This window comes from Galeopterus variegatus, unplaced genomic scaffold (assembly GCF_000696425.1).
Source record: "Galeopterus variegatus unplaced genomic scaffold, G_variegatus-3.0.2 Scaffold18, whole genome shotgun sequence".
Taxonomy (NCBI): domain Eukaryota; kingdom Metazoa; phylum Chordata; class Mammalia; order Dermoptera; family Cynocephalidae; genus Galeopterus; species Galeopterus variegatus.
Window position 1 is genome coordinate 911,015 of NW_007726129.1, and position 15,025 is coordinate 926,039.

Below are 15,025 nucleotides of genomic sequence, written 5' to 3' on the forward strand. Positions count from 1 at the left end.
GACTCATCAAAGTGATAAATGTCTTTTTATATGCTAATGAGTTGATGGCTGGCAGCCCCTATGTAGCTTCAGGATTGGGACTGGTCATCCAAAAGACCAAGGCAGGATTGGAGGGTTAAGACTTTCAGTCCCAACCCCCAACCTCAGTAAAGGGGAGAGGGACTGAAGGTTAAATTGATCACCAATGATTTAATCAATTATGCCTCCATAAAACCCCAAAAGGATGTTATCTCCAAGTAGTGTCAGAATAGAATTGAATTGGACAGCACCCAGCTGGAGTCCATTGCAGAATTGCTTTTGCACAAGAAACCCCCACATATTTGGTGTCAGAAGAGTCCTGTGAAAGTGTAGTGGGAGGGCTGGCCCGGTGGTGCACTTGGTAGAGTGCGGCGCTTGGGAGCGCGGCGGCGCTCCCGCTGAGGGTTCGGATCCCATATAGAGACCGATCCGCTCACTGTTTGAGCGCGGTGCGGGCGCGACACCGAGGGTTGCGATCCCGTTGCCGGTCGCGGTACAGGCGCGACACTAAGGGTTGCGATCCCGTTACCGGTCACGAAAAAAGACAAAAAGGAAAAAAAAAAAAAGTGTAGTGGGAGAAACTGAATTGAGTGGCTTTTTTTCCACTCAAAATCTAAGAAGCTATTGAAATTCTATAAAACTACCCACTGATGAAGACAAATAAAAGTTTCAGTTACAAGACTGTATATCGGATGGTCCCATTTCCATTTGTAAGTTGTGTTTTATATATGGATCAATAGAATCTGGAAGGATAGAATGATAGTTCCAAGGTGGAAGATAATTTGGGTGTTTTAAAATATTCAACTTATCTTTTTAAAAAAAAAAATTTACAGTAATGTACTTGCTTTTATAAAAATTTTATTCAAAATTTCATTTTAGAAAAAAAATTTAAAAAGCTAAATGCTACAGAGAAAAGATGCTAACCAACCAGAAAAAGGACTGTCCACTCACGTGTGTCCATCCTTCCACTCATGTATGCCAATAAGTTTGTATTCTGTCAACCATAAGGCCTGTGATGACAGCCACAGTCCAATCCAATGTTCTCTCTCCACTCTTGGGGTCCACTGATTTCCATTCTCTTATGTAATGCCCTCTAGGATTCTGCCTTTATATTGTCCTCCCTATTCATGAGCTGATAACATAAAGGCAGCATATTCTCTCCTGTCTGCCTTTCAACTGCTACCATTATAAGATGGTAATCAAAACTTTATTTGCAATCCCAGAAGCCCTCTCTCTTCTTATTCAGGTTAAAGTCATATAGTCCCTCATCTCAATAGCATTTGATAATACCTTTAGACATTAGACAGTATGTCTTTGGTAAACCTCGCTCTGGAGAAGCCCTACTATCTATATTTTACCACCTGTCCTAAAAAATCTGAGTGCTGCTTAAGAACGTTACACAGTAGGGCTAATTAGTATCTATAAATTCATGAATATCAACGTCAAAGGTGTTCTTTGATCAAGCCTAGAATCCTACTAGGTTTCTGTGGTGACCTTACTCTCCCTCTCTTTACAACAACTATTTAAAACCTTCTCCATGATCTTCAACCTACCTAATCATCCACACTCCCCTCTGCTCACAACAGACCTCAATGTCATTCTTTGCAGAAAAAAACTGAAGCTATCATACGAAAACTCCTTAAACTCTCCACTACTAAATCTACAAACTTTCCTAATCTACATCCATCTTATCCACCTTCTTCATCTTCCTTCCTGTTGCTTCTCCCATTCTAACCTCTACATTTTCAATTCTGTCCCCTCCAACCTTTGTCAGAAACCTGATATTCTTTATCATCACTGATGCTCTCTCCTCTGAATGTTCAAAACACTCTTGCTGTTTGAATCAATTTTAACCTTTTTGAGCTTTCCCCCATATAAATCTCACTTTCCAGTCACTATTCTGAGAGAAAACTAAAATGGTCATTGATACCTTATAAGAGACAGAAGAAATATGGGAAAAAAAAAATTTTTTTTTTTTTAAAGATGACCGGTAAGGGGATCTCAACCCTTGGCTTGGTGTTGTCAGCACCACACTCAGCCAGTGAGGGAACCAGCCATCCCTATATAGGATCCGAACCCGTGGCCTTGGTGTTATCAGCACCGCACTCTACTGAGTGAGCCACGGGCTGGCCTGAAAAATTATTTTTGAAACACAAATCTGATCATATCCCCTTCCTCACTTCTTACAGTTTTTAATATTCTATGATCCTACCAACCACAAGGCCTTTGCCAATGCTGCTGGCTTTTATCTGAAATGTTTTTCCAACCTTTATCTAACATAGTAATTAACAGTATATACTCTTTTCAGACTGCCTGAGTTCAAATTCCACCCTGCCACTTATTATCTTTGTGATCTCAGTTCATTCATTTGTAAAATGGGGAAAGCAATAGTACCTACATTATAGGGTTACGGGAGGATAAATGAGTTATTATGTGTAAACTACTTAGAAAAACACCTAGCACACACTAAATGCTCCATATGTTTGCTAAATAAATAAACAAACCTGAGATATACTCTAGCATAACAGGAGCACAGATTCTGGAGCCTGACGGCCTGTGTGTAAATTATGGCTCTAAGACTTATACACTGAGAGACCTTGGTCATAATACTTAACCATTCAGTTTCCACATCTGAAAATAAGATAACAACAACCTACCTCATAGGTATATTATGAGGATTAAATGAGTTAATATAAAAATGGCTTAGAACAGTATTAAGAATGTAGTAAATGTTAAACAACTATAAACACTACTATTATTTTCCAGTTATCGACTCAAGTATCACTTCATTCTGGAAGTCTTTTCTCAACCTGTTAGCCTAGGCAAGGGTCCTTCTGTGCACCCACAGCATTGTGTGCCTTTCCTTCAGAATCCTCACCTCATTTACTAATTACAAATTTATTAGTAATTTATTTACTTAGTGACTTATTAATTTCTATTTGTCCCACTAGACTATAATAAGTACCATGCAAGAAAAGACTGAGATAGGTTTTGCCATCTAGTTGGAGTTCTCAAATACTTGTTGAATTAATGAATAAATAAAATGGCTAACCAAAATCTTTAGTTTTCAAAAGATTTGTATTCTATTTGAAAATGATCTGAAATATTTCATTACTGAGTATTGTATTAACATTATCAAGTAATAATGATTTTCATATTTTGAAAGATAAGTGGCCTCTAGAGACTACAAAGGGTCTTCAAAGAGTTCACAGAAAGATCTGTATAATCTTTTAATTCTATTTTTTTTTTTTTCCTTTTTTTGTCTTTTTTCGTATCCGGCAACGGATCACAACCCTCAGTGTTGCGCCCGCACCTCGCTCAGCCAGTGAGCGGGAACCGGTCTGTATGTGGGATCCGAACCCTTGGCGGGAGCGCCACTGCACTCCCAAGTGGCGCACTGTAGCAGTGCGCCACCGGGCCGGCCCTTTTAATTCTATTTTTTTTAAAAAAAATTTCTATTTTTCCATGAACTTTTTGAAGCACCGTCATATAAATGAAATATAAGTAGGCTTTAAAAGATATAAATGGCAAATGAATAACCATTAATAATAACCACTCTCTCAAATAAAAGTGTGTTCTTTTCATTTACTATAAACCACTTAAAAGTTTTTGCAAGACTAAGTTTTGGAGAGTAAGATTCATTATGATTTTTTTATTATTATATTCCTTGGTAAGTAGCACAGTGCCTAGCACAGAGAAGTCCTCTATAAATATCTGTTCTCTAAGGATGTAATCAAACATGAATTACTGCATATAATATTTATGTGTCACAACCAAGAACTGGAAAGTTACACTTTAATTGCTGCAAAAAGAGGTATAGATGCCTCCTTTGTTAGGGTATATCTATGAAATCAAAAACCCTGGCATCAACTTTATATTTCCCACAGTATGATACAGTTGCTGTTTGCCAAATGAAAATCCAAAAAGAGATTTTTCATCTGACTGGGAATTGAGATGAGGACACTGTGTACAAGCACACTGCCTTTTTACAGTGCTCAGAGCAGAAGGGGAGTCTGTGAAACAGGAGCACACACGCACAAACATTTGACGTGTTGGTGATACTTCATGACTTCTGAAAAAAAGACTTCAAACCTACAACCCATCATCTAAATTTCCTTACAATAAATCAGTTCAAAATAACAGCTGAGGGGCCAGCCCGTGGCTCACTCGGGAGAGTGCGGTGCTGATAACACCAAGGCCATGGGTTCGGATTCTATATAGGGATGGCCGGTGTGCTCATTGGCTGAGCATGGTGCAGACAACACCTTGCCAGGGGTTGCAATCCCCTTACCAGTCAAAACAAATTGGAGTTTGAAAAGAGCATTGATTAATTTTCTTTATTTGTGTCTCCAAAATTTTAACTTGGTCTAAATGATTATGGGGGTTTTATAATTTGCAAATTATTTGGGGTTTTTGTTTGTTTGTTTGTTTTTTTAAAGATGACTGGGAGGGGCCAGCCCGTGGCTCACTCGGTAGAGTGCGGTGCTGATAACACCAAGGCCATGGGTTCGGATCCCATATAGGGATGGCCGGTTGCTCACTGGGTGGGCGTGGTGCTGACAAAACCCCAAAAAACAAAAAAAACCCAAAATAACAGCTGATAGCACATTTAATATTTAAAGTCAACACAGGCTGGCCGGTTAGCTCAGTTGGTTAGAGAACAGTGTTGATAACACCAAGGTCAAGGGTTCAGAAGCCCGTACTGGCCAGCCACCAGGAAAAAAAAAAAAAAGTCAAAACTTCTTAGGCATATGTTGGTATTTTTACTGAGGTATTTCTATTGATTATAAGCATCCTCCCTTAAACATTCTAATACAGGAATCATTAAATAACTTATTATTCAGTATCAAAGAAACTTCTACAATAAACCATCACAACAACTCCTCATACCTGGTGTGTAAGTAAAACGTTGAGACTGGCTTTTTTTCCTCTTCCCATTGCAAAGATAAAAGTGCACCTGCACTGCAGCTGTAACTGCTGGGTTATGATATGGAGGAACTTCAAGGACAATGTGAGCCTAAGGAGCATGGAAAGCAAGATTGTATTACACTCAGAACTAAAAATGAAATGCACCTGCTGAACTCAGTGCAACTCATGAGTCTGAACCACAAGGCTCCCCCATCATAGATAATTAGGCACATCAACTGGTCATGCAAGTCACCTGGAGACTTACTATATGGCTATATCAGTTTTGACAGAGACAAGCCCTTTAATCATTAAGGAAGAAATTGCTTTTTACCCACCCAACTGGGTTACTAGTTGTAGCAGAAATCAAAACAGTCTGTAGTGAGATACTTTGCCGTACTGAATATTACATTATTATATATCTTAACAGGAAGGTTTGGTTTTTAACCATGTTTAATATTTCCCAAGTTGTATTTAGTTTACATTTATCTTAAATTTTATATTCAAAATATTCTAAACTGGCAGTATACAAAATATGTATCCATATCAAAAATAATTTCACACAAGCAGGGTGAAAACTTTTAGCCCCAAGCCAAATGCAATCCTCAACCTAATTGCTCCAGGTCTTTGGAAAACACTGCCCTACCCCAGAGAAGATTCTGTCTCCATTTCAACCAGGAGGAAGGGACCACAGATTTCAATGTGGAATTCTGGAATGCTTAATAAAGTAGCTGAGGAGTTAGAAATAGTGTTAAAAGGGGGCCGGCCCGGTGGCGCACTGGATAGTGCGCTGCTTGGGAAGCGCGGCGGCGCTCCCGCCCGAGGGTTTGGATCCCACATACAGACCGGCTCCCGCTCACTGGCCGAGCGAGGCGCGGGAGCAAGACCGAGGCTTGCGATCCCGTTGCCGGTCCCCGGTCCGGTACGGGGGCAACACTGAGGGTTGCGATCCGTTGCCGGACACGGAAAAAAGACAAAAGACAAAAAAAAAAAAAAAAAAAAAAAAAAAAAAAAAAGAAAAAGAAATAGTGTTAAAAGACACAAATCTGGGCCGGCCCATGGCTCACTCGGGAGAGTGTGGTGCTGATAACACCAAGGCCACGGGTTCGGATCCCTATATAGGGATGGCCAGTTCGCTCACTGGGTGAGCGTGGTGCTGACAGCACCAAGTCAGGGGCTGAGATCCCCTTACCGGTCATCTTTTTTAAAAAAAGACACAAATCTCTCAGGGTTCATCTTCCTCCTATATTTTGCCCACTATCCATGTTCTTTACTGAATTTGTTTTGATTTCTTCACGGGATTCAGAGAAGTAAAGTAATAATAATTTCAGTACGGACCTTCTGATAATCTTTTTTTTTTTTTTTTTTTTTTTTTTAAAGATGACCAGTAAGGGGATCTTAACCCTTGACTTGGTGTTGTCAGCACCACGCTCAGCCAGTGAGCGAACCGGCCATCCCTATGTGGGATCCAAACCCGGGGCCTTGGTGTTATCAGCACCGCACTCTCCCGAGTGAGCCACAGGCCGGCCCTGATAATCTTTTTATATCTCTAATTTCTCTTTTTGTATACAAAAAAACCAATTGGTTATCTTTTCTAGACTTTAATTTTAATACCAGGAAAGTATTTCACTTCCAAACTTCTAAAAATTCTAATTTACGGGCCAGCCTGTGGCTCACTCAGGAGAGTGTGGTGCTGATAACACCAAGGCCACGGGTTCGGATCCTATATAGGGATGGCTGGTTGGCTCACTGGCTGAGTGTGTTGTTGACAACACCAAGCGAAGGGTTGAGATCCCCTTACTGGTCATCTTTTTAAAAAAATAATAATAATAAAAATAAAAATAAAAATTCTAATTTACTTTTCTATCACTATATATAAAAGACTCCTCACTTATACCATAAAGCAGCATTATTTAATTTTCTCATTAAGTTTCTTAAATATTTCTTAAGAATAAAGGCAAATTTCTTACCCCTTGACATTTTTCCCTGATTATTTTCCCTTCTACTTCCCATTGAGGTCGTCCATCTATTGAAATAAATAATTTACAGTTAAAAGCAATTCAAGTCAGAAAACACAAACAAAATCTAATGTATGCATATCACAAATTTATTGGCAAAGAGAATCTTTTTCTCACTGACTTCCACTATGAAAATAAAATGTGTACCCATGGTGAAAAAATAGGGAGATAGATCTTGGGCTGCCCAGGTTAGAAGACCCCACAGAGTTCATTCTGCCCATCTATCCAAGTGATGTTTGAAAGCCCTCTAAGGGCACCCCCACCAAGTGGTGGCTAACTTAGGCCTGTACCTCAAGTGATGGGAAACTCACTCCCTCACCAGGTAACCCATTTCATCTTTGAACAATAATTGCAGCTAGAAAGCTCCTCATGACACACAGTATTTTAGCCTTCCTGGTCACTCTTTGAACATCCTCCTCCAGTGTGACCATCTTCCTCCAAATGCACCAGGCCCAGGACTGAATAGCCCAGATGAGAAATGACCAAGCATGGAAGAGAGTGACTGAGGCTCTTGCCATCCTATTTGGAGATGCTATGTCTTTACTAATGAAAGCTCTCTTGGCAGCTGCAACATGCTGACTCTCACACTAAGTGTGTAGCCAACAAGTGTTCCTCAGTCTATCACATTTCCTACTGCCAGGTTCCCACATTGTGCATTTATGCAACTGGGAGTTTCCCCCCAACCCTTGTAATATTAACTTCTCCCAGTAGGGAGACTTATTTTGTTAGATCACTTGACTTGTCAAGATTTTTTTAGATATTCATAGTCTAAAAATATTTGCTAGGCTTTCCACATTTGTGTCACCTAAAGATTTGGCCAGGACATTTTCTGTCTCTTCATTCCAAGTGAACTATTCACTTGGAGAGAGCTCCACCTGCTACTAAAGCTCTCACTCCAAACTGATGTGCAGCTATTCCAAAGCATTTTGTGTCACAGGCATTCATCCAGTGACTAAGATATACAAGTATCTTCACAGCTACTATGACTTCTTCATCTGGTCTGTGAAGATATCAGGAGAGATTTCATCAAATGCCTTCCAGATTGTGACTATCATTTTCCAGTCCAGTAACTAGACAATGGCTACCTCTGCTACAAAATAGACACTATAGAAAAATGCTATGCCTACTTAGAATTACAGCTCAGTTAAGCAATCACTTGCTGGATCCCTGTGTGCCAGACACTTCAGGTTACTGAGATAATTCAGACAGGATATCCTGCCTTCAGTCTGTGGATAAAAGGCAAACACAAACAGTTCATTATGGTGAAATGTGGTGGGTACAGTAATAAATAAAGGTGCACTCTGGATGCACCAAGAGCACAGAGGTCAGGGTCCTTAACCTAATGCTGGGGTGAAAGAATGAGACAAGGAAGGCTTCCTGGAGGAGCTCTTGAACTGAGACTTAAAAGACAAGGTGAATCTCATGATGTAGGAGAAGGGTAATCTACACAGATGAGAGAGCATGAGCAAAGGCCACATGGCAAGAAACCCCATATAGAGAAGAGTAAGCAGCTGTGTTGGTGGAGTATAAAGCATGAGGCAAACAGCAGTATGAAATGAGGTTGGAAAGACAGGCAGCAGATTATGGCCTGAATGCCACCTTAAGGAACCTGGAAAATAAAGGGGATCAGTGAAGGTGCTTTAAGAATGAGAGTTACACGTTCACATCTGCAATCTCATCCAATAACTGCCACTGTTTAACATAATTCAGTTTGAACCAAAAGCTCTTAAATATGAAGCTCTGGGTTAAATAAAATAAATTCTATAATAAAACAGCCTTATACATACATATTAATTGTATTCAGGCAAAAATGAATTTTTACATTGGAAAGGAAAAGACAGCTCTGAGACACTCTCTCTTCCTTATGCTCTTTGTTCACCTAAAATGTGACCTCTACAGCAAGATATTCCTTAACCAATTGATATAAACAGTTCACTATTCAGTCTCTATCACTTTACCCCTCTTACTTCATAGAGATTTTTATCTGGAATTATCTTGTTCACTTCTTTGTTTATATATTTATTGTTTGCTTCTCCACTAAAATGTAAACTCTGGGCCGAACCCGTGGCTCACTCAGGAGAGTGCGGCGCTGGGAGCGCCGAGGCCGTGGGTTCGGATCCTATATAGGGATGGCCGGTGCACTCACTGCCTGAGCGCGGTGCGGGCGACACCAAGCCAAGGGTTATGATCCCCTTACCGGTCACACACACACACACAAAAAGTAAACTCTAGCAGAGCAGTCAACACCAAGGTTTTATTCACCATTATATTCTCCATACCTAGACTACTGTCTTAAGTCACAGAAGACTGTTCCATAAATAATTGAACTGATAAATTGTGAAACAGAATGGATATTTCTTGAAGACAAGCAGTACTGGTCAGGGGAGGGGGCTGGAGGGAAGTGAATTTTAACTGTCTTCTTCCTTAAGACAGACAGCCACAGTTTCCAGCTCAAGAGAATGTCCTGATGTTATTAATAAGCTAGGGAACCCAGTTGAGATAAACTGCTTTGTGAAGTCAGACATGTTTTCATATTTTAAGTATTCATGTAGCAGTATTCAGTGGTTACAGTTTAAAGGGCAAGTTAGAAGTTTAAGAGAAACAATGAAGCTATAAAGAAAGATTTGAGAGATAATGAAATTTCCCAGAAAGAAGGAATAAAATGAAAAGAAAGCTGAATATAGAACCTTAGAAAACACCTATATTTAAAAGTCAGAAAAAATTGATAAAAAGACAAATGGGAATAAAGATGTCTGAGAACCAAATAAGTGCAATTACACAAAGCCAAGGAAAAAAAAGAGTCAAGAAAAAGAGTAGGTTTCTGGCTCTCAAATAGATTTTTAGAAGGTTATGATTTCAATGGAGTGAAAGACAAAAGATTAAAGAGTAAGTAGCAGGTAAATGGAAGAGAAATGGAGCAGCACTTTAAGAGGATGACAGAGTCAAGGCAAAGGAAATGTTTAGAATGAGAAGACTTGAACATAATTATACTCTGAGAAAAAGGATTCAGTTGGGAAAAGGTACTGAAATTACAAGGGATAAACTTAAGTTTAAACAGGGGCAATACTGAGAGGGGAAAAAAATACTTAAGTTTAAAAAAGATGAAAGGATGAAAACTAGTAAGATATGCATTTAAATTAAGATAAAGAATGTAATAAACCAAAAAAGGTGAAAAACAGAAAAATACAGAATTTAGTGAAACAGAAAACAAACACACAACTAAAAGGATTCATCATGTTAAGAACTCTGGAAAGACTGGTTAAGAAACCAGAAATGGCACAACTGAATAACAGCAGGAATAAAAAAAAAGGGAAAGAGGATATAACTCAAGATGCAGAAAGAGAATACTGTAAAGCAAATTAATGTCAATAAATTTGAAAACTTAGGCAAAATGAATAAAATCCTGGAAAAATATAAATGAACAAAACTACCTCAAGAAAAAATAAACTTCATTGATCCTATAACCATGAATAGAATTATATCAGACATTAACAGTTTCCCACAATGACAGCCCCCAGGTCCAGAAGGTTTTGAGGGTAAGCTCTGTCACATGTACAAAGAAAGGTGAGACTACCCAACACAGACACTTTCAAAGAGTGGAAACAAATGGGGAACCTCCCCAACTCATTATGATATCCAAAATATATAAAGAATTCTTATAAGTCAATAAGAAAATGAAAAATAATCCAATGGAAAAAATGTGCAAAGATATGAACAAGTATTGCACACAAAAAAAACATAAAAACCTCAACAGATACCAGGGAAATTCAAACCAAAGTTCAAGATACCATTTTACCCCTATCAGATTAACAAAATTTAAGTATTATGACATTCTTGCCTATGTCTATCAGGTGATAAGAACCAGAATATCCACAGCAGCATTGTTAGCTCCTGTTCAGCAGTGCCAAAAACTGGACACAGCCCAAATATCCAGTAAGAGAAAAGATAATAAATTGCAGTACATTCATACAGTGAAAAACTATATAGTAGTGAAAGCAAAACATCTTCAGTTACATGGATCAATGTGGATCAATCTTTAACATTAATGTTGATCTCTGAAAAAAGCAATTTCAGAATTATACACGCAATATTATATAAAATCCAATAATAGAGAAAAAAACTACACAAATAAAACTATGAAGAAAAACAAGGGTTGATTCAGGCAAGAAATCCATTTGGGAAGGGGCACCAAGAAGCCTTCAAAGGTAAATGTTGTATTTTCTAAACCGACTAGAAGGTATAAGTATTTGTTATACTATTCTTAAAAAAAATGGTTTTTCACAATTTTTAAAATATTTTTTAAAAATGAGACTGAATAACTGATGAAAAATGTTTTAAATATGCTCAAGAAGGGATAAAATCAAACACCCTGATAAACAGAATTCTTCTACTTTTATAATTGAGATATACTCAATACTATACTATATACAATATTATAATATACTGTATACTATAGTACTAATACACCTAACCTACTGAACGTCACAGCTTAGCCCTGCCTACCTTAAACATGCTCAGAAAACTTACACTAGCCTATAGTTGGGCAAAATCACCTAATACAAAGCCTATTTTATAATAAAGTGTTAAATATCTCCTGTTAATCACTGTACTGAAAGTGAAAAACAGAATGGTTGTATGTGTATTCAGAGTACAGTTTCTACTGAATGTGTATCACTTTTGCACCTTTGTAAAGTCAATAAATTGTTAAGGGGAACCATCCTAAGTCATGGACCGTCGTATTAGTACTTCATTAACTTTTATGGCCAAATAATATCCCATTGTATGAATATACCATATTTTGTTTATCCATTCATCAGCTGGTGAGCATTTGGGCTGTTTCCGTTTTTTGGCTATTATGAATAAAATTGCTATAAACATTTGTGTTTAATTTTTTGTGTGGATATATGTTTTCAATTCTCTTGCATATGTACCTAGGAGTACAATTGCTGGGAGAATTCTACTTTTAAGACTCTCTTAAAGAGAATTTAACATTTATATGAAAAAAAATTTTTTTTGTTTTTTGGTGCCTGGCTGGTACAGGGATCTGAACCCTTGACCTAGGTGTTATCAGCAACACACTCTACGTGAGCTAATCAGCCAGCCAATAGGAAAATTTAATAAATATCTGGTTTACAATAACACCTAGTACATAAATGATATCTGTAGCTTTAGGAAAACTTTTGTGATTAATGTTACTGAAACATTTAAGTAATTTATTTCACCTTTTTGTCCCTTAGTTTGAAGTCAATCAATTTATATCTTGTATTATTTACCTTGTCCTTTTTCAAGAAAAATGATTTTGGATTCTGGAAGAAAATTAGATCCAGTCACAATCATTTCTTGACCTCCATTTACAGAACAACTGTTGATACTGTACTTCTCAATATGAGGAAGTTCTTGAGCAGACCGCTGGGCTGTTTGGTTTTTTTGTTTTTTTTTTTAAAGAGTGGAGAAGAAACAAAATATTAGTTTAAAACCTTTGTACATAAATGACAAACTCAAGCTACAAACTGAAAATAAAGAGAAGCAAATTTTGTGATTAATTCATTCAGGCTTTCAAAAGTCAAGACAATAACAATACCCACTAATGATACCCACTAAAAGAACTAAGTTGTTTAGAAAACAAAATAGATATATTAGATTTATGTGATTTCTAAATTATTTTCTTACTATAACTGTAAAGAAATTAATAAAGATAAATTAATTAACATCTTGCCCTTCACATTGATGGCAACATATTTACCTCATGTGCTTTTCTTTATAGCTTAAATCTCAATATATTTCTTCCATATAACTATCTGTTAAAATTTGTAAACCTAATATAATTTCAAAAAGCACACAAGTCGAAAGATGTGTACTTACATTGCACACAATTGAGAAAAGACAAGTTTCTAAAGAACTACTATAGGACAAACATGAAGTAATCCCAGGGTACGCAGAATATAATCTAATTTTTCTTAATGCATGCAGTCATTATTTAATTTATCAACTTTATAAACAGTGACCTTGATGCCACCCTTTTCTGATTCTAACTGGTTTCAAGTTGCTGTATTTTCTAGAGAGCCTATTTGTGGCTTTTCATTCTTTTTTTAATTGCTTGGGTTTCAAGCTGTAGATTACACATATCTCTTTTTTTTTTTTTTTTAAAGATGACCAGTAAGGGGATCTCAACCCTTGGCTTGGTGTTGTCAGCACCACGCTCAGCCAGTGAGCCAACTGGCCATCCCTATATAGGATCCAAACCCGTGGCCTTGGTGTTATCAGCACCGCACTCTCCCAAGTGAGCCATGGGCCAGTCCTACACATCTCTTTTAATTGCTTAGGTTCTCTAAGGATTTCTGCTTGCTAGATGCCTAGATACTCAGGTTTCTCTCTGGATTAAAACAAAGTGCTGACTATATGCTCTTCTTCACATTTGGAAAACAGATCTACCTTTAGTCCTACTACATGGGTGGAAAACTGGTGGTATTCCTGAGATCAACTGCATTTTGCTTGGCTAGCATAGCATTTTAAAGAAATTTAACCCTAAATGCCTTTAGGAAGGCATGCACTTCCAGTTCACTACGGCTCCTGTCTCTCCCAACTATTTAATACCAAGCCACAAAAGGTGCATGAATTGGGACTACTGTCCCACTCCAAGAGAATACTAAAATAGACTCTTTTATAGGGGATGGGTCTGGGACTTAGGATCAACTGCCACTTCGGATGTACCAAGGACCAACCTAGATCTCAGAAAATATTCATGTCTCCACTATTCTAAATGGCTCACAGAGAAGGGGCATGAAAACAAACACTGATTGCCCTAGGAAACAGACCAATTCAAGTTTTAGATATTTGTGGTAGAAACTGGCCATCACAGGTATATTCTAAGTAACAGCAAAAATGTGCTCAACAGATGGCACAGCCACACTAAAAAATTATGCATGTGTTAAAAGTAGTATTTTTGAAGAATATTTAACAATATGTGAAAAAATCTATGATATAAAGGCTGGGCCATGGCTCACTCGGGAGAGTGCGGTGCTGATCCAAGGCCCTGGGTTCGGATCCTATATAGGGATGGCCGGTTCGCTCATTGGCTGAGTATGGTGCTTGCAACACCAAGCCAAGGGTTGAGATCCCCTTACTGGTCATCTTTAAAAGAAAAAAAAAATCTATAATATATAATAAATGAAAATATAAAATTTTATCAGTACCATGGTCACAGGTTCGGATTCCCATACCAGCCAGCCACCAAAAACAAAACAAAACAAAACAAACCCCTCTTTATTGGGTAGCCCAATCAAAAAATATTGTGTATATGTGGAATTAAAAGATAATAGAAATCTTTCCATAAACATTTTGAAGACACACACACACACACAAAAAAAAAAGAAAATCAAAAAAAAGGTTAATAGTGACTATCTCTGGGTAGTGATATTACAAAAGATTTTAATACTACTGTTTGTACCACTCTACATTTTCTATATTCTCAATATAATCACATATTAATTTTATAAATGAAAAAGAAAAAATTAAAAATCATTTTAGAGTAGCTTCACCTCAAAAACAAAAACTACTATGTAAACTTAAATTATTTAAATTACTTTGCTTAAAAATATAGAGACATTTATGCTTATATGGGCATAGAACACTCTGGAGCGGGATAATTAAGAAGCTAGCAATGTTAGCTGTTTATAAGAAGGGGAAATTTGCTTTGTACTCTATACTCTTTTCTTTTTGAATTTTGTACCACGTACCTATATTACCTATTAAAAATTAATGTAAAAATTAGTTCTATAGTGAATTATATTACCATAGATTTACTCAGTGATTCCCACAGTCAATTAGAAAATGATGATGTAGGGCCGGCCCGGTGGCGCACTGCACTAGTGCGCCGCTTGAGAAGCGCAGAGGCGCTCCTGCTGAGGGTTCGGATCCCACATACAGACCGGTTCCCGCTCACTGGCTGAGCGAGGCGTGGGGGCAACACCGAGGGTTGCGATTCTGTTGCCGGTCCCGGTCTGGTACGGGGGCGACACTGAGGGTTGCGATCCGTTGCCGGACACGGAAAAAGACAAAAAAAAAAAAAAAAAAAAAAAAAAAAA

At 37.8% G+C, this 15,025-nt stretch overlaps 1 protein-coding gene across 1 annotated transcript in view; it reads right to left on the reverse strand.

The window, feature by feature from the left end:
- NFATC3 (nuclear factor of activated T-cells, cytoplasmic, calcineurin-dependent 3) overlaps window positions 1-15,025 on the reverse strand; it is a 147,179-nt gene that overhangs the window by 37,762 nt on the left and 94,392 nt on the right. The window contains exon 8 of the mRNA XM_008567157.1: window positions 4,909-5,035. Coding sequence (XP_008565379.1) covers window positions 4,909-5,035 — 127 coding nt within the window. The remainder of the gene's footprint in view (window positions 1-4,908; window positions 5,036-15,025) is intronic.